At 35.4% G+C, this 26,728-nt stretch overlaps 1 protein-coding gene across 2 annotated transcripts; it reads left to right on the forward strand.

The window, feature by feature from the left end:
* The first annotated feature begins 8,415 nt into the window (after positions 1-8,415).
* Positions 8,416-20,723, forward strand: gucy1a1 (guanylate cyclase 1 soluble subunit alpha 1). Of its 2 annotated transcripts, none has more exons than XM_088633244.1 (8): positions 8,416-8,870; positions 9,366-9,427; positions 10,451-10,551; positions 10,663-11,360; positions 13,365-13,856; positions 16,100-16,243; positions 18,101-18,255; positions 19,027-20,723. In XM_088633244.1, exons 1-8 carry the CDS (start codon positions 8,625-8,627, stop codon positions 19,217-19,219), a joined length of 2,091 nt encoding a protein of 696 aa, XP_088489370.1. In that variant the 5' UTR covers positions 8,416-8,624; the 3' UTR covers positions 19,220-20,723. The 2 variants fall into 2 exon arrangements, with proteins under 2 accessions (XP_088489370.1, XP_088489371.1); XM_088633245.1 differs by having other exon boundaries at positions 8,753-8,838.
* Positions 20,724-26,728: the final 6,005 nt, after the last annotated feature.

Genomic DNA, 26,728 nt, shown 5'->3' on the forward strand with positions numbered 1-26,728 from the left:
ATAATGTTGTCTTTCCTTTTGTATATCTATCGTGACCTAGAAGATAAAAAAAAATCAACATTTAATGGATTTTTGACATGTATTGTAATTATTTTTTTCCTCCACAATTACTAAATAGCTCAAGAGGGACTAGAAGGGATCTTAAAAAAGAAGTAGCCTGAACCATTTTATCTCTCTCATTATGTACAGTACAGGAAATCATATTGATCATCACAATAATTTTCTTCATTCAACCTAAAATGAATTTTTCTCTAGGCAACAACATCCAATAATCAGAAAGAAAATGAAATGTTCAAAAATTTGGAAAAATACTAGTAAGCAGAAAGGGCAGGAATCAATGAAATATGTAGGCAAACATATTTGATTTTATTTTGAAATGTGTTCTGGGGATGACAAACTTATTTTGAAGAACAAGCAGTATACTTTTTTTAATTTGAAGGTTAATGTTAGAATAACCAAACTATGTAACCTCTCTCTTTTACATAACCTGTGAAAATAGGGTAAATATTATCCTTATGAGTTTCTGTGTGGTTTAATGTCTACAGTTATACATCATTAAATGTTGTGATAAACATTAAGATAACACACCATTTGTTAAGAGAACTAAAGTAAACATGGTATTTCCCACCAGCCTAAGGTCATCATTAGTCTATGACAGTAATTTCCAAATGGTTTATTTAACCAAGAAAGGCACATTCTAGGGTTATTTTCCTGGAAAAGTTAAAAGGGTGAAAATGTGTGGTCATTTGACACGGTACTTTATTTACTGGTGTCTAATGCAAAACATTCTGTGTATCAAATATACCTTTCCACAATACTTTCTCTACAATGGGTTAAAGCATTTTAACTTTTAATTTATATAATTTAAGTTCATGTCCATTATAGTATTGCCAAAGCATAATAACTGTTAAACAAAATAAATGGTGTCATTGCAAATTAAAATGCAATTAAAATTGGTGTTCATAATATTTTTGTATTTTGTTTTATGTTCTGAAGTGTAAGATACTGTATATGATCCTGAGTAAGCTATTTTTTTATCTTATTGTGTTGTATATTTAAAGTAAAATGTTTGACTAGGTGGTCAAAACTGTGAGAGAGTTGTTTAATTTTCTTCACTGACCAAATTCACAGCCTGGGGTCCATTTTGTAAGGACATTGCTGTAGCTAGAAGGTTTATTAAACAGACAGGCTCCAAATCCTTCTTGTTTATCCTTATCCTTAAGGTTTGGCTTTCAGTCTTGTCCTCTCTTTGTTCACATACCACTCACATACAATACCACTAATCAGAGCTGTTCTGGTTTAATGTGTCAAATACAAATTAAAAAAATGAATCTATTTTGTAAGATTCTTTGAAAAGACTGCTGAATAATGAACAACAGTAAAATGGTCGTTATCTCTGTGTGACTCAACAACTACTGTAAACATACTCTTTTTGGAATTTCTTATTAATTCTATACTAATCATGAGATTGTTACTCATCTTAGCAACAAACTCTAAATACACTTCTTTCCCAAGATGAAGTACTTGTAAAACATTGAACTTTGTTTTTCTTGATATTATAAGGTTTCCTATATAAAGAGTGTACCTCTAATGGAACCAGTTTAAGCCCATTATTTGGACAAAATTGGAAAGCGTTTTAAGCAAATCATCTGGACAAGAAACCACAGATAAATCAGTCTAACTTCTGACCCAGGTAAAGTTACGGAAAAAAACATTGAGAGCTTAACTAGCAGAATGGTTACAATGTTGTTTTATGGGATAATCAACATAAATATAGAACATGAAGAAATGGACCTTAATAGAATTCTATGATAAAAAAGATAACACTAAAATGCATGACATGACTGATTTATTTTTTGGAAAGCTTTTGATAACATCTCTTATTGATGGCTATTTCCCAAATTTAAAGGTATAGGAATGTAATGTTATACATACACATGCATGAAGATCTGATACATGAACAAGAGCTGCATGCCACCTTAAGGGACATAACCTTTAATTGAGCAGATGTACAGTGCATAGTGGTAAAATTACATAAAACCATATATATGGAAAGGTCTTGGCAAGTACAGTTATTGTTGATTACTGTAAGTGTAAAGATAAGTGTAAAGAGCTGTTTACAGGCGGTAGGAATATTATACTATGGAAGTACACGAAAATGCATGGAAAGGGTTCAGTATTGAAATAGATTCCTCTATGTCCTCACCAAGACACCAAGACATACAGTACTATACTTCTACTATATAAAAGAAAGTGTGGAATTTAAATTTAATAAAGTAATACTTTATAATGGGTGAGTATTACCTCAGTTAGGATATTGTGTTTACTTAAAAGCTGGTGGTGAAAAAAACACTAAGTGTCTGGAAGTGCTCCGAGATGCTGGAAGAGAAGTCTTTGTCAGGACTTGGAGGGGATCCAGGCCCTCCAAGAACAGAGACAAAGACTCTCCGTTCTGTGGTCAGATGAACATGCAAAAGAGCTCCATGTCAGAGTGCTTCCATAGTGGAGATTTGGGAATAAAGAGGGACCTTGTCAGTGAGAAGATTGAATATCTGACTCACAGGAGGTGGGCTGAACTGAGAGGTGTCCAGTTGGCATCCTCATCTCCATGAAAGACCAGCGATCCCTCGTGGGAGTGTTATGGTTTCCCAGGGCAATTGAGAGCTGTCAGCCACTCCCCAGGCATAACTGCTCTGCCTCCACTTTATCCAGTACAGGACTTGGGGTCAGAGGCTTTCCAGGCAAGCAAAGAACTCAAGGCAAGATACACCCTAGTTGGGATGCCAGTCCATCACTTGGCACACGCAGACAGAAACACAGACATGCACACAGTTCCAGGGCCAGTTTTTCCAGAAGCCAATTAACCTGCCAGCATGTCGTTGGACTGTGAGAGGAAACTTGAGCACCTGGAGGAAACCCACATGAGCAGTGGGAGAACATACAAACTCCACACAGATGGCAACTCAGGTTCGCAATTAAACCCAGGGCCCTGGTGCTGTGATGCAGCAATGCCAACCACTGCACCATCACATCATCCCCGAGATTTTAAATATCATATTTATATGGTAATTGGATAGGAGTGTTTAACATCACTTCTGATAGAACTGACAGGAATGATTACGGTATGGCCTCTTTCTTTTTCTTGGACAGATAGTTTATTGATTCTCTTGCAAAGGATGAAATGACCCCCTGTGTCATATCACTGTCTAGATGAAAAGTGTTCTCACATCACTTTTGTGTAGAAATGGAGGGTTTCTCTTATACAGTATAATTGTTTTCTATACATGAAAATCACACTTTCAGGTACTTTGCTTTTAAAACAGCACAACTGCTTTAACTTAGCATTGTGCATCAGATATTTAAAATTTCAACTCCTTCCTTTCACTTCACTTGCCTGAGAAAATGGCAGTGTTCATTTTTACTGAAGAACCAAGATTAGTATGAGAAAAAATGAAACCAGTTTATCTGATATTGACATGTATGCATCAGCAGTCACTAGCTACATCAGCAAATGTGCTGATGATGTGGTGAGCGTTAAAAAGATACGCAAACTCCCGAATCAAAAACCTTGGATGAACACTGAGATCCGCTCCCTGTTCAAAGCCCGTGATGCAGCCTTCAAATCTGGTAACGAGGAAGAACTGAGAGGGGCTAGGAAAAAATTAAGAGCTGGCATAAAATCAGCCAAGAAACAGTACAAATCCAAGATGGAACACCACTACAACACCAACGCTAACCCACGACACATGTGGAAAGACATAAATACAATCTCAAGCTACAAGAGCAAAACAAGCTGTCACGGACGTCCAAAGGGACTAACCGTGGGGAGCAGGAGAGCGGAAAAAGACCCATATGCGTAGCGGTGAGATGGGAAAAAAGCCCGGGCTCATTAGTGCAAAGAGTTCAGGAATGCCATATAGAAACCTATGCCCTCAGGGAGCGGACGTGGGGCGCCCTGGTGCTAGGCGGGTCTCAGGACATCTGAACGTCAATGCCGAGCGAGGACAGAGTGCAAGACCCGGAAATATATAGCCCAAGGGAAAGAGAGGGACAGGAAGGACAGCAGACCGGAAACTAGGGACAGGACAGAGAAGGAGCGCCCTCTGGCTGCAGAGGGCGTGACACAAGCCCTGTAAGCTCTACTGACCCCTCTCTTCCAAACAAGCTTAACACCTTCTAAGCACGCTTCGAAGCTCAAAACCCTGAACAACCACCTGGACCACTGACTCCCCTGCCACCCCACCCCCCACACTATCCAAGCTAGATGTGTGGAAATCACTAAGTAGAGTGAACACACATAAAGCTGCTGGACCTGTCTGTACCGACATCTTCAACCTGTCCTTGGCCCAGGCCACTGTACCTAGCTGCTTCAAGATAACCACCATCGTGCCAGTACCGAAAAAATCAGCCCCCACATGCCTAAACGACTACTGCCCTATTGCACTCACCCCCATCATAATGAAGTGCTTTGAAAAACTACTTATTCCACACATTAAAGCCAGCATTCCAAAAATACTGGATCCTCTCCAGTTTGTCTATCGCACAAACCGCTCCACAGAGGATGCAATCTCAATAGCTTTACACACCACACTAACCCACCTGGATAAAAGGAACACCTATACAAGAATGCTGTTCATTGACTTTAGCTCAGCATTTAACACCATCATACCCATAAAACTTTCTACCAAACTCAGGGCTCTAGGTTTAGATACAACCCTCTGCAGCTGCATCCTAGACTTCCTCACCAGCAGACCCCAGACTGTCAGGATTGGCAACCTCACCTCCAACACACTCACCCTTAACACCGGTGCCCCTCAAGGCTGTGTGCTCAGCCCACTGCTCTACTCCCTGTTCACCCACGACTGTACTGCCAAGTTCAGCACAAACACCATCATCAAGTATGCTGACGATACCACAGTCGTGGGCCTGATCACTGACAATGATGAGACTGCCTACAGGGAGGAGATAAAACAACTTGCAGACTGGTGCTGAACCAACAACCTATGTCTTAACATCAACAAAACCAAAGAGCTGATTGTTGACTTCAGAAGACAAGGAAAAGTTCACTCCCCCATCTACATAGAAGGGTCTGCGGTGGAGATGGTGAATAACTTCAAATTCCTAGGTGTTCTCTAAGGACCTTACATGGACACTGAACACCTCCAGTCTCATCAAGAAGGCACAACAGCGGCTGTACTTCCTGAGAAGGTTGAAGAAAATACACCTACATCCACAGATCCTCACCAACTTCTACAGATGTACGGTGGAGAGCATACTGACCAGCTGCATCACAGTCTGGTACGGCAACTGCACCGCATCCAACCGTAAGGCACTACAGCGGGTGGTCAAAACTGCCCAACACATCATCGGCAGTGCCTTACCATCCATCCAGGACATATACAACACCAGGAATCTGAAAAAAGCCACCAAAATTATGTCTGACCCCACTCACCCCAGTCATAACTTGTTTGTTCCCCTACCATCTGGCAGAAGGTTCCGGTCACTCCAGTCGCACACAACTAGACTCCAAAATAGCTTCTTCCCCAAAGTTGTCAAGTTGGTGACGCCCCCACCCCCCCCCACCATATTATGATCTCTCCTAACGTCTTCCTGTACCCACAATGACTGTACTCCTACACCACTACACACACATGTAAGCCGAAATTGTACTGTCCCCTCGATAGCCCAGTAAAACTGTACCGGTCGTAATAATATTTAATATTTATTAATTAACCATACTATTTTTGCACTGTTCCAAGAATTACCTTGCACTGTTTTTGTCCTGTTATATTTTCTCTGTTTGAGTAATTTTGCACAGTTTTGATTACTTGATTACATGTTATTTATGTTATGTTATTACATGTTACTGTTTTTGCTATTCTGTTACTGTCTATTGTCTTATCTTCTGTCCTAATTATATAATGCACCTGAGTGACTAATGAGAAACACTTTTCATTATACTATGCACCTGTGTAAGTTTAATGACAATAACGTTGAATTGAATTGAATTGAATCTGCATCCATTAAGATGTAAAATGTATATATTTAAAATGCATTGTGTCATTTTTTAATCAGACTGAAACATGCTGTCCATCTAGTGTCACAATGCCTAAAAATAACTAGCATTCTATTACATGCAAGGTAATGAAAATGAAAATATGCAGTAAACTAGAGGATCTCCTACAGTATATATGAATAACATCCTGCGGATTAATCAATAAGGATTTAGAAAAGGAAGGTCTTTCCTAATCAATTTGTTCTAGTTCTTTTAACAAGCATCAACAGCAATGGATAAACTGGATAAAAGTGATAAAGGGCATCATATGTTTTGTATAGGTTTTCAGTAGTCTTGATAAAGTTCCTCAAAAACAATTATTTCTCAAATTTCAGGCAGTCAAGAAATGTGAGTGTTTGTATTGAGAATTGTTTATTAAATAGCAAATAGAGGATAGAGATAAGGGTGAGTACTCAAACTAAGGGTGATGTAAATACTGGAGTACCACTGAGTAATTAAATATTAATTTAATTAATATTTTTGTTGATTTCTATTAGTTTATATCAATGATCTAATCAATGAAATAAATGACTAATCAATGATTCTCAAACACTTTAGAAGAAAACTCAAAAGGGCAAACACTTGACAGACAACATTTAATGTAGAAAAGTACAGGGTTTTGCATGCAGGTAGTAAAAACAAACTATAAATACAAAATGGGAAACACTTAGCTGAAAGAGGCTGCGTATGGAAAAGACTTAGGTAATTATTACATCTTCTAGACAATGTGGAAAAGAGTTCAAGACAAATTAAATACTAGGATATGTAGTTAAAGGTGTCAAATTTAAATGTTAATAATATACTAGCAAGGCATCATTTGGAATTAAGTCACCGCTCTATACAAAAGACATTGCTACTCTAAAATCATTTCAGAGAAGAGCTACGACAAAGAGAACCCAGCAGATTCCTTTAACAGTGAACCAAAGGGTTGTTGGAGAATGGCACGAGCTAGCCAGCCATGTTGTTAAATCCGACACCCTGGCTTCTTTCCAGAAACACCTAAATGAGATCCTTGGATGAATTAGCTACAAACTACCAAATAGGCTAGTTAGGCCCAAACCTTTTTTGTTTGTTACCTTTCATATGCTCTTATGTTTTAGACTTGAATGTTGAATTTTTTTATGAGAAAAAGTATATACAAATACCACTAAGAAGAAAAGAACAAGTGATTATTGATATTTTATTAGCAAGACTGTCTGTCCATGCATGTCCAGGGCAAAGGCACAATTTGGTTTATTTAATGCTGTTTTATTTTTCCTAGCTACTCATCTTTATGGAGGATGTCAAAGTTTCTATGAAGATCAGCAATTCCATAACAATGTATAGTTAGTCTCTTTTATTCTTGTGAAAAGGAAAAAGACACACTCAATATAAAATCATGAGCTTAAATTTTAAAGGGCCAAAATGAAATTGTCCCAAATATTCTATTTCTCTCAGCTTTGCTGAAGAAAGTAGCAAGAAGAATAACTGTAGGAAAACTGTAATGTACTGTAAATAGCAGGCTGGAACAATCTGAAGCCTAAATTTATGGAAAACATTTTGTTTTGCAATTTCTTACACATTTCCCTAAATGAGAAAAAAATATTAAGTCTTATTAGCTAACAGAAAAGGTTGTTTTCTAAAAATCCTGCTTCCAGAGTAAAATGCAAGTGAATTCAGAGAGAGATATATATACTGTATAAGCACTAGGAGAATGTACTGTAATACTATCATTGGAATTCTGCGAGATATAGCTTCCAAAGGGCACGTGGCATTATTTTCATGCATACTTGAAAAATAAATCCTTCAAAACCGGGTCTTGGATAACACGAAAATGCACAGCACCATGATAAATACCTGAGAATATTTCAATGTTCTCAATTACTTTTCATGCAAGCATGTATTTATATGTTAACTTCGGAAGTATACAGTACACGTAGAAAATAAATGGTCAGCCTTAGTAGAACACACTAGAGACGAAGGTATATTGAATGAGCTGTTAACCGCGTTGATGAGGTGGAGTGAACCTGTCATTACCATTGCCATACCTGAGACTGCTGTTTGTAAGTACACCATTTGGTATGTGGATTTTCATATATATACACCAGAAAAAAGGCTAGGTTTCATCTGGTAGCCGACTACTAATTGCAGGTTTTCAGCAATTACAAGCGTAACTGTTTCACAGTGCTCAACAGTCCCAATACTTCTTTCGGTTCATCGCTTTCTTTCTACTGCTTGTTTTATTTCAGAAAAGGCCAAGCCCACCCGTTCATTGATTGGCCCAAACGAGTATCTCCTGTCGCATTTCATTGGCTAATGCTGATAGCTTTTTATATACCTATCGCTTGCCCTTGTAACTTTCTATGAATATTATATTTGGATGTTGGCGCTGATGTTCTTCACATGAAATAGAGGAAAGGAAGGCTTTACAGCAACCTTTTACTTTTCTTTCTGTTCCCGTAACTGTGTTTCATTGGACATGATTTCATTAAAGAATTCGCTTTGCTGCACATGGGAGCAGAATGTTTCTTGGACAATAAAGACATTTGTATTTTAGAAAGTGGGAAAGGAATCTCACAGTGTTATCAGGATGTTCTGTGCAAAATTAAAAGACCTAAAAATTTCTGGAGAGTGTCCATTCTCCATGTTGGTGAAAAACGAAGGACCTGGTGATTTTGAAGAATGCACTGGTGCTAACCAGGCAGATGTTGCATTACCAATATCAAAAGAGATGTGTGGGACTGTGCCCAGGATACAACCCCAGCGCAAGACGAGCAAGAGCAAAGTTAATCTGCATACACTAGGTGAAAGCATTCGCAAATTAGTGTGTCCAGAGGTAAATAAGTATAATGCACTATTTAATCTTATTATCGTGCTTATATTTGTCAACCTTACGTGTAGTGAGCTACCATTTCTTAAGTATAAATATAAATGATCCGCAATTACATATGATTTTCTTTCCAGATAACCGCTTTCAGTAAAATGCATATGATTGTTTTTCCTTAATTTTATTTTAAAATGATCTCATTATATAAACAGATTAATGTTATTACAAATTCTTAGAGTGTACTGATAATGACCTGCTGACAAGTGTTTTTTTTTTCATTGATGCAGTAGTTGATCTAATTATTGCAGGGGTGTTCTAAACTTGCATTAGTATGGAAATGTGTAATTGATCAGCTTGTTTTTTACCTTATTCGTTATGTGATTTAAGTGTATATGAGGTTGTGATTTCCATTTATTTCACTTAAACAGCTGTAAATATTTTTCTCATGCACAGTGATGGAGCAGAATTTTGATTAACCTTCTTCAATTTCTTACCATTTTATAGAACCAGAGACTGCAAACTGCCTTTCTGAGGATGATTAAACGGCATACATTAGACTTAATGTGGTAAGAAAACAAAAATAATATAAATAACATAACATTTAGTCTGATTGGGTTTAATAGAATATTTGTATCTATGCTTTTTAACAGTTTTTTTATCCTAAAACAAAATCAACACAGCATTAGAACAAAGAACCTGACAATAATCTAGAATATGGTTTTAGTACTACTGTTAACCAGAATTAAGAACAGTAATGTTAATCAATGTACAGTCGCAACAGAAAAATCTAAATTGATCTAACCCCTTTCATTACAAAGACATTTTATATGTAAGTTCTGAATTGCAAAATGAACATTTTACTGAATGAGAGTAAATTATTTTAAAAAAACGTTATTTTATTCAATATTTTATGCATTTTCTTTACAGGGTTATTTTTGTATTATGTGCAAATTTCCCAAATTGTTCACTATAAAATTATAGTGCCCCAGCGATTTGTAAAGAGAAAGTGTAAAGTCATTTTGAGCAAAATGTGTTCCAGTCCAGTAACTCCTACACTGATGTTAATATTAGATATCAATTAGAAAAGTATCTGACATTTTTTATCTAAAAATAAAATATTTTGTCATCCTTGACATAACATTCATTTAACAAGATACAATGACAGTAGGTTTGATTTGCACATGTAAATACTAATTTGTAGTTTATGGATTTTAATTTCTGTGCACTGTTGCATAATATACTGTACATATGTTTAATAGAAAAAAGTGTATCTGTGTACCAAAACTGATGTAGGCCCAACTTAAACGTAAAAATTTAATTACAGACCCATCACAAATTAAAAAACTATTTCTTTTAGAAAGGTTTTTTGTTCTAATTAATAGCACTGATGAATCTCATAATTTTGCAGCCAAATTTGCTGCTGGGTTGTGGGTCAAAAGAGTCTTTAGTGAAGCAGACTATAATCATAAGATTTTCAGAACATCTGTTTTGTAAGATGAACAATAATTGTTTTTTTCTTAAAGGATAGACATTAGTAGTGTGCTTTGTTCATTATTAGCTGCTTTAAATTGTTACCTTTGTTTCTGTAGCCCAACTACTGTTTATTCAGATATGTGCCAAGGAGCTATCAGGAACTTTGGAAATACAGAGGTCTTCATAGAGACAATTAAGAGCTACTCAATGAAATCAGGTATATTATACTATCTTTTTTAAACTTACTATTGAAGGATGTTATTATTGTTATTATATTTCCTTATATTATTTTTCTTTTACAATTTAACTCTCATATAAATCTTTTCAGGTATACCCATGGATACAATAAAAGTTTCATTCGGCGTAGAGGTGTTTAAAACATGCTACGAGGAAGATGAGCATATTTTAGGTGTTGTTGGGGGAGCTCTTCATGACTTTCTGAACAGTTTTAATGTCCTGCTGAAGCAAAGTACATTTCAAAATGCAGAAACTGCAGCAAATGCCTCAATACTGTGCTTGGACAAAGACCCAGGACTTTTGACTGTGTACTATTTTCATCCTAACAAAGCAACTGAATTATTCTTCCCAGGAATAATTAAAGCAGCTGCCAGTTTGCTGTATAAAATGGATGTGGAAATTGTCATGGATCAGCACTGCAGCAGAGAGAGCGCTCTTGAGGTTCACCATCAGCCCTATTTACTTTATACTGTTGCTGTCAAAAACACAAAGAGTTTAACTCCTAGTCCAATGAAGACATCCTCAGTTGATGTACCTATGTCACTGTTCTGTCAGACATTTCCATTTCATGTTTTGTTTGATCAAGACATGATTTTATTACAAATTGGAGATGGCCTGAGGAGATGTTTAAACAAAAAAGATGTCCAAAAGAAGGCAAAATTTGATGAGTATTTCATCATTGCGTCTCCGCTTATAAGTTGCACTTTCCAGGGAATTTTAACCATGTTAAACACCCAATTCATTGTAAGAATAAAACAAGGAACCACGAGTGCTGACAGCACACCCAAGGTAATGCATTTATTTTACTTTATGAAGTGTTCTAATTCAAATGTTTGTGTGTTCGGCTTTGCATTTGTAAACCCAATTTAAATTAGACAGTTAGCACAAGATGGCTGCGGTATTCATATGTAAGTCACAACTAAAATGTGTACAGCTCAGATAAAAAAGCAAATTAGAAACCATTGCTGTTACCTCTGTGAATTGCATTTTAGATTATGTTTTGGACATGTGGAATTTTCCATAAAAAACGTTGTATACATTCAGTAGTAACCAACAAGTTTGGTTGGTCAAAGGCAATATCTCAGACTTAGATAGGATCTGTGGCAGCTGTCAAAAAGTGTCCTCTCCTTCCCAGACTCATGAGCTTTTGATTAAGGAAAATACTTCTTGAAAACTTCATAATGATAACAATGTCTTTTGAATGCAACAAGAGTTTAACACGCTCCTTCTATCAACACTATATTTTAGCTAATTACTTCATTTTTAACACATTTTGATTATGGAACATCAAGAAGCCTTTGAACATACAATTGGAAAACTTGGCATCAGGGTGTTTATAATAGTGTACATAATATAGTGGTGTATGCAGGCAGTGCATACCTTAGTGTTTCTCATCCTGGGGAGTATGGAAGACACAAAGTAGCATATGCAAACTATTTTAACATTTTTTATAGCTAATACTACACAGGCTCTGTTTGTAGTGTTTGGAGTTAGTTCAATCCCAGATGGGTTCTGAGTATTTCTGTGTGTTTCAGTTATTGATGTACTGTACATTTCAGTATCTCATTTGTTACAGTAAACTTCCCCATAAAAAGAGGCATTGTATAGAGCTGAAACACAGTTAGGAGCACACTTCAGTAAAAATACAAGGAAAAAAATCTCCTTTTGCAGAGATGAGAGCATCACTCTTCAGTAAAAGTTAACATAAAAAGCAACTGCTTGTTTTTTAAAAAAATGTACTGTAAAATACAGCCCAATATGTCAAAACCATTACAAATGATGGCCCCCATAACAGAGTTTTAATGTGGGATACTGCTGGCAATGTAGTGAACAGATGGGGCCCTTGTCCTGTTGCACTATGAAATGCAAAAACTCCTATGTAACACAACATAAAATTACTTTTAATTTATTAACAAATATAATAACGAAACATTTACCTACACTTCAGAGAGGAATGTGAGACCCAGAACATATTTATTCATATGTATTAGTTCACACAATTCTATACATAACTTACATTCCTTATTTTTGATAAAGACAGTGCTGTCAAACACATTTGGCTCTAGAAATGATTGTCAGATTGCCAGGATGACCACTGAACAATAAGCAAGAAATGGTTACGTGTCTTCTGTCTTCTGTTTTAAACCTTGACCTTAATCTAAAGATGATAAAAATTATTTAATGGTTCTGCACCACACATTGTATTAAAATACAGTATTATATTCAGCGATACAATGTGCATTATTCATTCATGTTAGCAAAAGAATCTAGTAAGTGAATATTCTTATCTGGAACAGATAAGACTTATCTTGTTTGCTTTGATACAAGGGTTCAAATGTTTGGTTTCTAAGTTTTTTTTCTAAACTGCCATCTATAAAAGCAAATTCCATTAAAAAAATAATATATTCCTCTAACTATTATATATCTACTTTATATATTGTCTATAAAACTGGCATTTTGTAATTTTGAATTCATAGTGGTATGATAATCGCTGTTTAGCAAAAATTATTTTAATATTTCCAATTTAAAAATACTATTAAACCCTAAGTATGGTATTGAAGGCATTGAAAGCTTATCTTACAGCTTAACAATAAATTACATATAAACATGAACTCCTTTGCTTATATAACATCTTATATATAATGTATTTTATAATTAGATAATTTTTGTTTGTATTATCTGTAATATTTAGATTTTATTATCAGTCATAGACATAGAGCTCATGTTTTAGTGTTTTGTAAATGGTAATGGCAACTAATAATTATCATTTGTTTTCTGTTTACCTCTTTGAAGCTTATGGCAATGGATCTTAAAGGTCAGATGATCTACATTACTGAGTCAAATATCATTTTGTTTTTGGGTTCCCCCTGTGTGGACAAACTAGAAGAGCTCACTGGCCGTGGATTATACCTGTCTGACATTCCGATCCATAATGCACTAAGGGATGTGGTTCTGGTGGGTGAACAAGCAAAAGCCCAGGATGGCTTGAAGAAAAGACTGGGAAAGGCGAAGGCAGCCCTTGAGCAGGCTCACCGGGCATTAGAGGAAGAGAAGAAGAAGACGGTCGATCTGCTGTTTACAATATTTCCAGGAGCAGTTGCCCAGCAGCTTTGGCAAGGGCAGCAAGTCCAAGCCAAGAAATTTGACAATGTCACCATCCTTTTCTCAGACATTGTGGGTTTCACAGCAACCTGCTCCAAATGCACACCTATGCAGGTTGTGACTATGCTGAATGAACTTTATACTAGATTTGATTTCTACTGTGGAGAGCTGGATATCTACAAGGTGTGTTAACTTTGGTCCCGTATTGTTGTACAGTTTCTTCTCTGAAGGAAAGTGCTACACCGTACTATACAGAATTTTACTTAGAAGTAAAAGAGTTACCAAATGTTAGGAAAGGAACGGTAGTGTTTTAAAAGCTTTCTTCAATTACTGAAATGTTATGCTTTCTTAGCTGAGTACAGTGTACCAATGAAAACACAAACTTTGAAAAAGAGAATTATTATGCTAAATAAATTAGAATATGATGGTAATGTTCTTCAAGTGAATCTTTAAAAATGATACATAGTGTAAACAAAGTAAGAGTAGGAATGTTGCACATTATTTTGTTTAGTTCTTTATTTGGACTAAAAAAAATTCCAAATATATTTATTTTCAATATATAGGCCTTCTGTACTGACATAATTTTAAGAATGTCCTGTGGTACACAATGTTTGATAAAAGTTCATGGGGGCAAGAAATTGGAAAGTGGAAATTAACAGAAAAGTGATACTCATACTGAACTGTTATAAATTTAAACAACACAATTGACTGATTAATGCTGCACTCTTATACAATACCATGTACCTGTATATGTGGTAAACATATGTGGTAAAATATGTGAGTAAACAGAACAATATACTTTTAAATCAGCACTTTAATGTTCCTGATAATTACTAAAAATATTAACAATTATTATTATGTTTACATTATTAATATAAACATAATAATTCCAAAGGAATTAACTGAGCAAGATCACCCTCTTCAGACAGATTTTAGTTTTGTCCTTGCTAATCCTGGTGTGTTCTGTGTAGTTCCTTGTGCAAAAGGCCATGAAGCATAAAAATAAACTCGATCCACTTTCCACTAAAGATCTGCAAAATGTTATTGGAAAAAAGCCTAATCTTTCATGTGACTGCAAGTGTGCATTTCTAGCTGACCTGAAAATGTACTGCATGTAAAATGACGTAGGTTAGGCAAAATCACAAATGTTGCATAACACTAAATTAAAATCATGAGTCAAAACAACAGATTTTTCAATCATTGATTGTTAGAAGATAGAATACAGAGGTCACAGAAGTAATCTTAACAAAAATGCTGAACTTTACAACCGTGCGTGTCTAGTCTCAATGTTATCAGTTCATTGAGTTTAATGGAACAAGCAAAGGTTAATTCTATGATGAAAAGTAGAAAGAATTTCAGCTGTGAGCGTTCTCCAGGCATGTGTAATGTTGAATCATCTAGGGCAACAACTGTATTTAAATTCTTGTATGAAGAGGTTTGAATAAATTTTGTCTGATACAATAAGAGAAGGAAGAGGAAAATTAAACATAGGCAATGCTTTTAAATGTAAATAATATTATTTACTTAATGTTGAGTTACTCTAAATAGAAGTTGTTTTCTCATAACAGTAGTTTGTTGGGTAACAACTCTATTATCTAATATTATTTTAATATTTATTCAGTTGTATTGGTTTATGTGGACTGCATCTGTTTCTGTGCTTGTGACTTTTCAACCATTACTCTGTGTCTGAAAAAAAATCATAATGTTACACCTTTTAGCTTCATGTACTGTAGTCAAAACAATGTTAAAACATAAAAAAGGCCGCAGATAACAGCGTAGCATGGACAATTCATTATGTGGTGATTTGGGGTTTTCTATTAACACGGTAAATGGAATTTTAAACAAATAATCAGAAGGAGGTCAAACCTTAATCTCACCCCTTTCTTCCTTCCTTATTAATAAATATCACATCCCTGCCTCCATCGCCTCTTTGCTCTTGCACTTTCTTTAAAAAGGGGGGATGGAGGTGGTTAAGTCAACTACTGTACGTCTTTACAGTCATATTATAGTTTTCTTAAACCAATTTATCCTAGTAAAGCTCACTACAATATGTGAATCATGCCTCTTCTCCACTTTAAATTGTGTTTGAACTACTGTAAAAACGTTAAGGGGTAAGAAGGAGGGAGGGTTGAATTAATTATCTGGATTACTTAAAGAACCAAAGTATGGGAGGTCATCTCAGGAGAATGAATGTCCTTATGGCTTGGATCAGAACAGGGATATTCTTCATGATTTAAAAGAAGTAATAAAATAATCTAGAACTGTCTAATACAGTTGCTTTCAAAATTAGAATTACAGCATTTTTATTTTTTAGCATTCTAAGCTTCTATTTGTGAAAAGAAGTTAAAGGATTCAGCTGAAGTGTTTGCCATTTGATAATAATAAAGTTTTCACACTTCAAAAACTGTGTTTTCCATTAATTTTAGGTAGAGACTATTGGGGATGCCTACTGTGTGGCTGGCGGACTGCATAAAGAAAGCCAGACTCATGCTGTTCAGATTGCACTGATGGCACTGAAGATGATGGAGCTATCAGATGAGGTACTGACTCCCACTGGGGAGCCCATCAAGGTCAGTGTAAGAAATCATTTCTTTAAAATGCACAACAACTACTGTATGGTGTGTTTCTCCTAATATAATATTTTGTCAGAAACATTAATTTGCAGTTGATCTGTTTGGAAGGGTAGACGCTATAATCATGCTTATCAGTGATTTAATCATTTTGGAAGTCATTTTTTGTGTCCAGATCGCGATTGCCATTTTTGATGTGTATGGTACATGTACAGTATTCTTTCCCTGAAAAAAATGCTTTTTAAAAATATATATATAGTTAAGATAATCACCTAGAGGCATTTTGTTTTTTGTGACAAGTAGCACACTCAGCTTTTGTGCCTTAGTACATGCCGCAGTATTGTGTGAAGTATGTACATAAAACAGCTGATAGATGCATTAAACCAGTAGCTCAATATTTTGTGGACTATAACAATTTCTTCAACTGATGGAAAAATAATTTGCCTTACAATTTAAAAGCTGAATAGGCATATTACATCTGGGATTTCTTGATCACTGATTTAAAATATTAAAACAAATCAAGCATTTATTTTATTGTTTCATAAACATAAAAAACAATATATATATATCAATAAACTTATAAAAGTAATATAATTAATGCATTAATGCAGTCCGGTAAAGGTTAGAGCATTATGAAGCTATATTTTTTGTATTTCATTAGAATGGAATACAAAAATTAGTTCTTCATCATAGGCTTTTAACATACAAAAATCATACAAAATCTGAATAGAATATACTATAGATTTGTTGCTTGATAACACAAACTAATAAACACCCTCATAAGAAAGAAAACTGCATCTGAAGTTGTTGGTGAAGAATATTTCTTCAATCTCTTTAACATACTACACATGTGGGAAGTGTTTCACTAGAAGGTCACTTTGTAACCTACAAGAGTATTGGAAACCCCAAAACTACACTAAAATACTGTAGTAGTAAACTAAACTGAAATTAGACTATAACAAGCAGTTTCCATTCTATTTCTACTAGAGTGATATCTTCTACGTTTGGAGCTAACTAGTTAAACCGTCTTAAATTGGAAGAGTTTGCATTATAGGCCACAATTCACATGTAATGCAAAGATGCTGATGACCCAGTGTTAGCAAGAAAATTGTTACAGCAACTTGAGAGGTGCAAATCAAAAAGCTGTTGTTGTTAGTGATGAACTTTGCCAAGTTTCAAGTCAATGAGTACAGTGTTTCCTAAGACAGAGGCAGATGTCAGAACATAATTTGCATCCATTGGTTTGCATAACAACAATTGTGCATCAGCTGATACTTGTATGATAACTATAATGTTTGCCAGGTTTGGAGTTTGTTGGTCAGAAGTTTTAAATGGGTGTTAGAGACATCTTGGTTCATGCGAGACTCCTGCTTTTACATGTATTCATAGTTTTTATATTACAATTATACCAATTATAATTATATTTATTTGAGTTTATTTGAGTTTATTACCATATTCAAAAGTGGTAAAACTATCTTTGAAATCTTTATAGTCTTCCACTATATTAGCAGCAGAGGGAAAAAGAAGAATACTGTACATGCAGCACAAAATATACTGTAGTAGATGACAATAACTGAGCAGGCAATAATAGGTAGTGGTGCAATTGTTGTGTGACATACAGTAATGGCCAGAGTATGTGAAGGAGTGATGTGAAAGCTTTCAGTAAATTTGTAGCAAAACCATTTTAATAATTAAAAGTATCAGTAGTTTATTATATTTATTCCTGTCTTTGTTGCATTTCTTCATGACTGTCCAGGTAAACCACTTAAATTTGATTCTACAAAAGATAAACTCAAGCATCCATCAGATTTAATTGTTTTCATTCCCCAGCCAAAGTACATGTGTTTGTGTTTTCAGATGCGAATAGGACTACATTCTGGCTCTGTTCTTGCTGGAGTGGTTGGAGTCAAGATGCCTCGTTACTGTCTATTTGGTAACAATGTCACATTGGCAAATAAATTTGAATCCTGCAGTCTTCCCAGACGAATTAATGTTAGCCCAACAACATACAGGTATAGAATTTTAAATATTGTATCTGCAGTCCACAAACAGATACAAATGTGATTCTGCACTCTTAACATATCAAGTTTTGATGATCTTGGTGCACAAGTAATGATAAATGCCAGCTATTGTATGCTTATGTTTGCACACAAAATGTGCTCTTATGGAATCTGTCCAGAATACAAAGCCCTCTTCTCATTTACAGTAAGCCTTTAAAACTTCATAACAGTGAAAAAATGTCTGGTTAGGTGGCGCTGAAAATAAATCCACCAGCCTCTGGATTTCTTCAATTATTCAACATCTGTTCCATTTTGACTTAGGCCATATTAAAATGGTGCAAGTATTTTCCAGTTTTCTGGAAAGATTATAGGGGCCACATTACAAAATGACAAAATGTGTCTGCACAGTTCTAAAGTTTTGTAATAGAAAGTCAGAGTCTGTATCCCAGGTGTTCAGAACTGAATTAAGTTGTGATGATCCAGATCATTAATAAAGAATCTGTCACACCTTGCAGCACTAGACTTGGATAAAGCAAGTACCAGATCCACTCATAGTTCATTATCACTTAATTCATAGTTAAAATGTCAGATGTGGTTCATTACATTGACATTTTAATTGCTAATTTGTAGGCTGGAAAATAGAAGTGATACATTCAGTACTAGTCATCTGACCAGAAAAAAACATGAATCTTCGCACAGCCTTTGTCTTATGAAGCATGAATTAAGTATCCTTTGCTGCTTTGCTGAATATCTTATTACTAACATTTTAATTTTTTCTTTCAGGCTGTTAAAAGACCACCCCGGTTTCATCTTTATACCCAGGACAAGGCAGGATCTGCCACCAAACTTTCCTTCTGATGTTCCTGGTATTTGTTACTTCTTAGAGGCATTTAAAGAATCTAATAGAAGGGCTTTTCACTCTGAAAGTGAAGGACATGCTTACAACAATTCAAACTTCATGGGTGAAAAAATGTAAACATGTATCCATCAATTTAACACAAAATAAATGTATGATCATCTGGGTGTCAGAACTTAGAGTATATAAGTGATGAATAGATGGGAATTAAATGTAACTTTTATTATGTGAGCACTGGCAGCATTATTCTCGTACCCAAGTTGTAAGTGATACATTTGTAAAATGATCAGAAAAGTTTAACAAAATATTTTTATTCTTTCAATATATATCACTTAATTTCAAGAGAATGTTTTGAGTAATATCGCACATTATATTTTTCAGATGCATATATCATCTTCAAATTGTCTCCAAAGATAGATCACGATGAATTATATTATTTCAGTATTTTTTTATTTTTCACTTCTTAAAAGAAAATAAACTGACTTAAGCTTGTGAAAAACATATTTGTAATTATTAAACTATGTTCTTCTACATGTTTATGGCTGAGGGAAAATATTTTTCAGTCACCGTTAATTATGCAAAATATGGAGAATACAGAATAATAAGGATATCAAGTTTACACAAACCTACAATAAAATGGTATTATACATTACAGTATGTTTACAGTGACATACTGTAAGTATATATTATTATGTTGGTTCATTGATTTCTAAATTAAATGTAAAGTTATGTTTTAACTTAATTATACTACATTATTTTCTATGATATATGTATTAGAGACATATTTTGATAAATATGATGATAAGAAAATGCGAAAAGATGGCCAAAATACATTTACTATTATGTCTTTTTAGTAGCTAGATTTCTCAGGGCATTTGATCTCAGAGTCAGAAGACAGGTACAGGCTTGAAGATGAAAGCTGAGACAGAGTGCCGTGGGCGTCAGATACATCTGGCAATTTGTCAGTGTCAGTGAGAAAAAGTTTTGATGAAACTTCAGGATCGCCAAACACAGGTATAGAAGCTCCATAGTTCCTCCAATGTCCCAGAAAGAGACAGACACAGCATGATGAAAACAATGTAGTCCTACTATTAAGAATGTCCCATAGTATTGAAACAGAATGTATTCAGCCTTTTAATAATGAGCTCAAGGGAGCTCAGCAACATGATCAACTCATATTCTAATTTTACATATATTGCTGTCTGTATTTCTTCTTTATAGATCACAGCACAAAACAAATGGGGTGAACATCATCTAAGATGGGCCACAGAGTGTTAGAGTACCTTGGCTTGACACAGCAGCAATCTCTAGAAACGAACCTAGGCAAGCACCTATGAAATTAGATTGGAAGACACATAACATGAAACAATATGTGACTTTTGATGAGCTACTAATGTTTCTACTCAAGAAATACAGAAAGCAGGAATCCAAGACCATTCTGACATTGTGAACAGTATGACATGTCATTGTCAGTATTGTGGTTTCATCCATTACTGTATAGAATGTTCAGTGTTCTCTATTTTGGTGAGGACTGTAGCCTTGTGCATTGTAATTTAAGCATCATTGTTGTGAAACATCTCAATTTTGGGAAGGGTGTCTGTTAATAAAACATGTGTACTTGTAAGATGTTGTTATGTGTTAACTTACATAAAGTGGATTGTAAAAGTATTCAGATGGAAAAAAGCAAAGCAAAGGCAAACCTGCTTCAGTCTGCTTAAAAGCTAAAGCTGGGACAAAAACTAATCTTTCAGCAGGCCATTGACCGTAACGAAACAGTTCTTTCTGGACCCTATGCGGACAACACAATCCGGGGAAAAGTGAGGAAACACTGGGGAAATAGTCATGCAGGAGACGGGAATGAGGACAGGGGGTGGTGTCCATGGTGCGCTGGTGCATGGTGGAGGTGTGGCCGAGGCAAACAATCCAAAAGTAATCCAGACGGGGAATCCAAAAAACGGGCAATGTCCAAAGCCAGGCGGTCCATAAGGAACCAGGAACCGGGTCGGAACCGGCAGGGGGAACAGGAACAGAGACTTAAAGACATGACGGAGCCAGATGCATCAGGACCCGGGCTCGCATGATATGGAAATCAGACGCTGAGCCCGGAACTGACTGAGTGTCTGTCTTTTAAGGGGGATGGGAAGGAGGCTAGAACAAGGGACAGGTGCACAAAATTAGGTCCGAAGTGAAAAGAGCCGGAGCGCCCTTAAGGAGGAGGGACTACAATCGTGACAATGACCCAGAGTATAAAGTCCAAGCTACCCTCTGGCTTAACAAATGAATGTTCTTGAGTGCCCCAGTCAAAGACCTGACTCTATTCTGTTTGAAAACACATGGTAACTGGAAAATTGCTGTCTATCAATGATCCCCAACCAATTTTTTTTACTTTTGACCAGTTTTAGCTGTTATTGTTGACAAGATGCTTTCACCATATTTTGACTTGGGGGGGGGATGAATACTTATGCAATCAATATATTTATTTTTAAATGTATTCTCAAACCACAATTAGTTTGTTTTTTTTACTGGCACTGAAAGTACTGCACATATAAGTAAATATCCCTTGATAAATTAATTGTTTCTTTCCATGTTACATTTATTTATCTTTTTAGTAGTTTTCAGATATATCCGTTTCATCAGAATTATTACCACTACTCTCTTATTACTCCACTTATTATACTACAGTTATAACAGCAAAGATTAAAACATGATATACAGTAACATGAACTGACAGAACTGAAAACTGAGCTATAATTCTATAATATCATTATATTATATATATTATATGACATTATATTATCATTCTATCAAACATATCACTTCTCTGCTCTCCTCCCCACTAATAGCTGATGTGTGGTGAGCTTTTCTGGTGCACTATGGCTGCTGCTGCTTCATCCAGGTGGATGCTACACATTGGTGGTGGTGGAGGGGAGTCCCCTTTGAGTGGAGTGTCCAGAAAAGTCCTATATAAGTGTAAGCAATTATTATTATTATTATTATTATTATTATTATTATTATAACAAAAAGTGCCTCAGTAGCCCTTGGTACCACATTGAGACAGTGAAAGATAAGACTCTGCAATTTTCCTTTCATAAATACAGTTATCATAATGCTCGCAATCAATTCTTATGAGAAAGACAAAAAAGAAAATGAAACAAATAATATTTCAAAGATTTTCAGTAGATTTGTGTATTGAACACAGCTAAATGCAATGTTGATGGATATTGCAATAAAACATCAACAAACAAACTGATGTCACTTTTTTCATGTTTACATTTGCTTCAAATGAACTTATCGTACTCATACCGTATGTAATGACTCACCTTTTACTCTTCATGTTTAAAATTCCTGGTATTTATAATTATTTGAAGAAGAAAGGAAAATTGGTTAAGAAACTAACTGCTAGAAGTGTAATATGAATCATAAAGGGAATCATTTTAAAATACACAAAATAAACCTATAAAAGTAATAGCTGCAGTTAGTGTATATGGACATTGCATTGAATTCAAATTTATATCCTGAACTAAAAGAGTTATGAGTACTGCTGTAATCAGCTTCTTATGAGTCATATATTTTTGACAAGTTGTTCTCATGTTGAGCTGTTCAACAGTTATTACATGTGCAATAAACTAAAGATAAACACAACTTTGGGGCTGGATATACAGTAGATACAATATTGGAATAATTTATTTACTCAAAGAAAAGAATGAATATCTAATACAAATTGTATTTAAATGTTTGTGTGTTTGAATGAAACAAAATCAATGTCTAATCTATTAATGTGATTTACTGTGACAAAGTGATATACTTCTCAAAACCTTTGTTTGGAACGGAAAAGATTGTGGTTCACCAGCAATTATCTCATATCATCTATCATGACTTTGATTTGTTTGTGTATTTCAAAGCACAGGATCCAATTCTGTTGTAGATGCAGGGTATTTATGCCTAGAGAACTGATACTTGAACCATTTGAAAGGATTTTTGAATTGGGGTTTCTAATTCAATAGATACAGCAGATAGTCATAAAGACATCAGCAACATCTAATTCTATCATTTCATACTGTATACTGTATAAGGTTTGAACTACCCGTAATTATATAGCAGTATGACTATATAGTAATGTTCACTGTGCTATGTACTGCAATGAAACAAGTAATAGGTTTATTCCATGCTGAAAAGAGAAGAGAGAAAACACAATATTTCGGCTGTGAAGCCTTCTTCAGGGTTTTCTTTACAGCATGGAATAAACCTATTATTTGTTCCTTTGTAGACTACGCATGCTGATGCAGCTTCCCACCTGTGCTATGTACTGTATAACAGTGTATTAAAACCCAATCTTAACGCAGATAAATCTTTTTTATCTGTTAATTAATTTTGTAGTTATAAAGTATGCTGTATGCTCATTATACCAATATGGATAATGAAACATTCTGTACAACTTAACCAATACAATCCGGTGTTAAACACAGATAACCTGCATAGGACACTAGCTAAGTGGCTCCGGTACTAGACAGTTAAGCAGGTTGGAGAGTCCCAGAGCAGGGATAGCAGTTGTTTAATGTGATAAATCAAAAGTTAGCTAACCCATGCTGTATCTGGAGCAGGGGTGGACTAAGGGGTCATTTGTTATGGGCTAGGAACAGGATATTTGTGCTGATCATTCCAAACCATATATGCTGAAGTTTTTTCTTTAAAGTGGCAGATAGGAAACTTTAAAATGCCTCAAAAACATAAAAGGCAATAAACTAGGAAGCAAGTCCAGCACAGTCCTGCATATCAGAAGTAGTGTTGTCTGTAACTCTCTATCCTCCAAAGAAGAAGCTAGATGCTGTGAGGGAACAAGTAATCGGTTTATTCCACGGTGAAAAAAAGAAGAAAGAAAACACAACGTTTCGGACGTGCAGCCTTTTTCAGGTGTGAGCCTTCCTGAACGACTTCCTGAGGACTGAACGACTGTTGTTTAAAGTAAATATTCATCTGCCTTTAAGGTTAATAATAATAATTATAATTAATAATTGCTTACACTTCTATAGCGCTTTTCTGGACACTCCACTCAAAGCACTTTACAGGTAATGGGGACTCCCCTCCACCACCACCAATGTGCAGCCCCACCTGGTTAAAGGTTATTAGGTTATATCTAAAGGTTAGAGCCTTCCTGTGTCATGGAAGCAGAAACAACACATCATCTGCAATTAATTTTAATTCCTAGCAGATGATGGGGTGTTTAATCCTCTATTTTAAACTGGTGTCACATCTTTACCATTTTACTTTTACATTAATAAAACACCTATCATATGCACCAGCTTAGCTAGTTTATAAAAAGAGACATCTCTCCTAATTTATTGCAATGTCATTAAGATACAATGTAGCTATAATTATGGGTATTAGGTCAATAAGGCAACCAATTAATCTGCAAACACATTCTGAAATATCAACACATGTTCTCCTTTTCAAAGAAAACTGCTGGGTGAAAACGATTTTGTGGTTTCTTTCAACATAAAGGCATCCAAAAGTTTGCAGATAGAGGCTTTAAACTATCTGTATTTAGACACAAGTACATCTTATGCTAATAATTCTAAAATTCCTCATCTTATTGTTATGGGCATGCATTTTTAAGGGTTCTGCTTCTTTATAATTTCCAAACAAATCAATAATAAAATGCATTATAGCATTCTTCAAATGATTCTGCATAGCAATAATAATCCAAGTATACTGTAGCTTTTGAAAATTAAAAACTAGTTTAATACCTGGGGTGCTATCGGTGTGTAGTTACAATGTTCAGTCCCTGTAACTCTGGTTTCATTCCAGGTACTCCAGTTTCCCCCAGCAATCCAAAGACCTACTGGTATGTTTATAGACTTCTGAGAAAATCGGTCCAGGTTTGAGAGTGTGTATGTGTGTACCCTGCCATGGACTGGCTTCCTGACAAGGGAATATCCCTCCTTGTGCTTCTTGCTGGCTGGAATAGGCTCTGGCTCCCATGTGACCCTAAATTGAATGAGGTGGTTAAAAAATAGATATATGGATGGAATTATTTCACTCCCTTACATGACATTTGAGTTCCCTTATTCTCTAGCACAGCTTAATAATAAAGTAAAGACCTAAATTTAAACAAATGTTTATTAAGCTAACAAATGTCACTATCCTATATGCAGTATTGCACAACATACAATGGTTACAGTATGAATGGATATGTACAATTCAGTTAGTTTGAGAGCCCTATCTTCTGTAGACTTGAAAGTGCAGAATTATATTCTTAGAATCTGAAGACAGCAAAACTTTTATAGAACAAAGAGAAAAAACCTGCATCCCAATAAACAAAACAATCTCTTCTAATCTCTTATTCTAACCAGATGCTCACATATACTGTATAGTAGATGGAAACCAATTTCCCTCTTCTAACAAAGGCATAATTAAAACAGGAGAGACATTTTAAGCCTGTGCGTTCCGCAATAAAAGAGATCAGACTATTCAAATCAATAAGACAATACTATCTATTACTGTACATAATAAAGCTCAGTACTCAAAATTCAGATCAATTTAAATTTCAGTTCAATACTTTATTGTCCTGACAACAACGTTGATTGGAATTTGCTCCAGTGCAACCCGAATAAAAAAATGGCAAAAACAACAAAACACATTTTAAACATCCAAGGTCTTACATATTGAGGTGCCTAGTTTCCACTAGATAGCTGCTATTTCAGAACCAAGTAGTACTGCATTTGATGCCTTGAAACCTCCTCCCCAAAGGGAGAAATTTTAAAAAAGGGGCTGGTAGGATGGAAGGGGACTGTGGTCACCTTCTTAGCTTTTTGTCTGATGCAGCTGTCGTAAATTAAGATTACATCCAGCAATCTTGAATGTTGTGCATTCGACTCTTTCCGGCTGTTTCCTCTCTTGGGCAGTTCTAATGCCATTATCGAGAAGGCGACCACACTCTCAATCACTCTTCCTGATTCCAAACTTTCTCAATTGTTGTAGGGAAAATGAGATCCCTCACTACAAACGAACCAACTTAAAATATTAAGCATTGTGTCCTGAATAAACACTGGATATCCAAAATTGTTTTAAAAAATGTTTTTTTTACTTGCCACTTACCGGTGCAGTTTTTAGATTCAGTAAACTGTGATAAACTGGGAAAACAAAGGACAGAGAAGGGTTATTCCATCATAGTATTTGCATACAGTAGTTTGCTTAATATTTCCTTTTGCTTAGTATTTCCTTTTATTTTATTAAATAGCAAATTTAGATTTTGGAATGAAAAATAATTCAAATAAAACCGATTGTATAATGTTCTTGGTGAGAAGAACAAACAACATTTTCTCAGAATGTTGTGTATTTCAGTCTCTCCTATTTTCTTTTCATGTTGAAACTAAGCTCTGCATGTTCCTTTTGCAGGGCAGGTTTGATGATGTGCTGGTTAGTGCTGTTGTCACAGAGCTCCAGGGCCCTGAATTCAATTCACAATGTGCTTTCTGTATGTAGGTTATTTGTTCTCCCTGCGTTCGTGTGGATTGTTTCTGTTTTCCTTCCAGAAACATGCTAGGAAGGTTAATAAAATAGTAACCCTGGTCCTTGAGTGCTGAGTTTCTGTTGCCACATTTCAATTAGCACCTACTGGTTTCTAAATAA

Source organism: Lepisosteus platostomus, chromosome 1, assembly GCF_059453375.1.
Source record: "Lepisosteus platostomus isolate fLepPlt1 chromosome 1, fLepPlt1.hap1, whole genome shotgun sequence".
Lineage (NCBI taxonomy): Eukaryota > Metazoa > Chordata > Actinopteri > Semionotiformes > Lepisosteidae > Lepisosteus > Lepisosteus platostomus.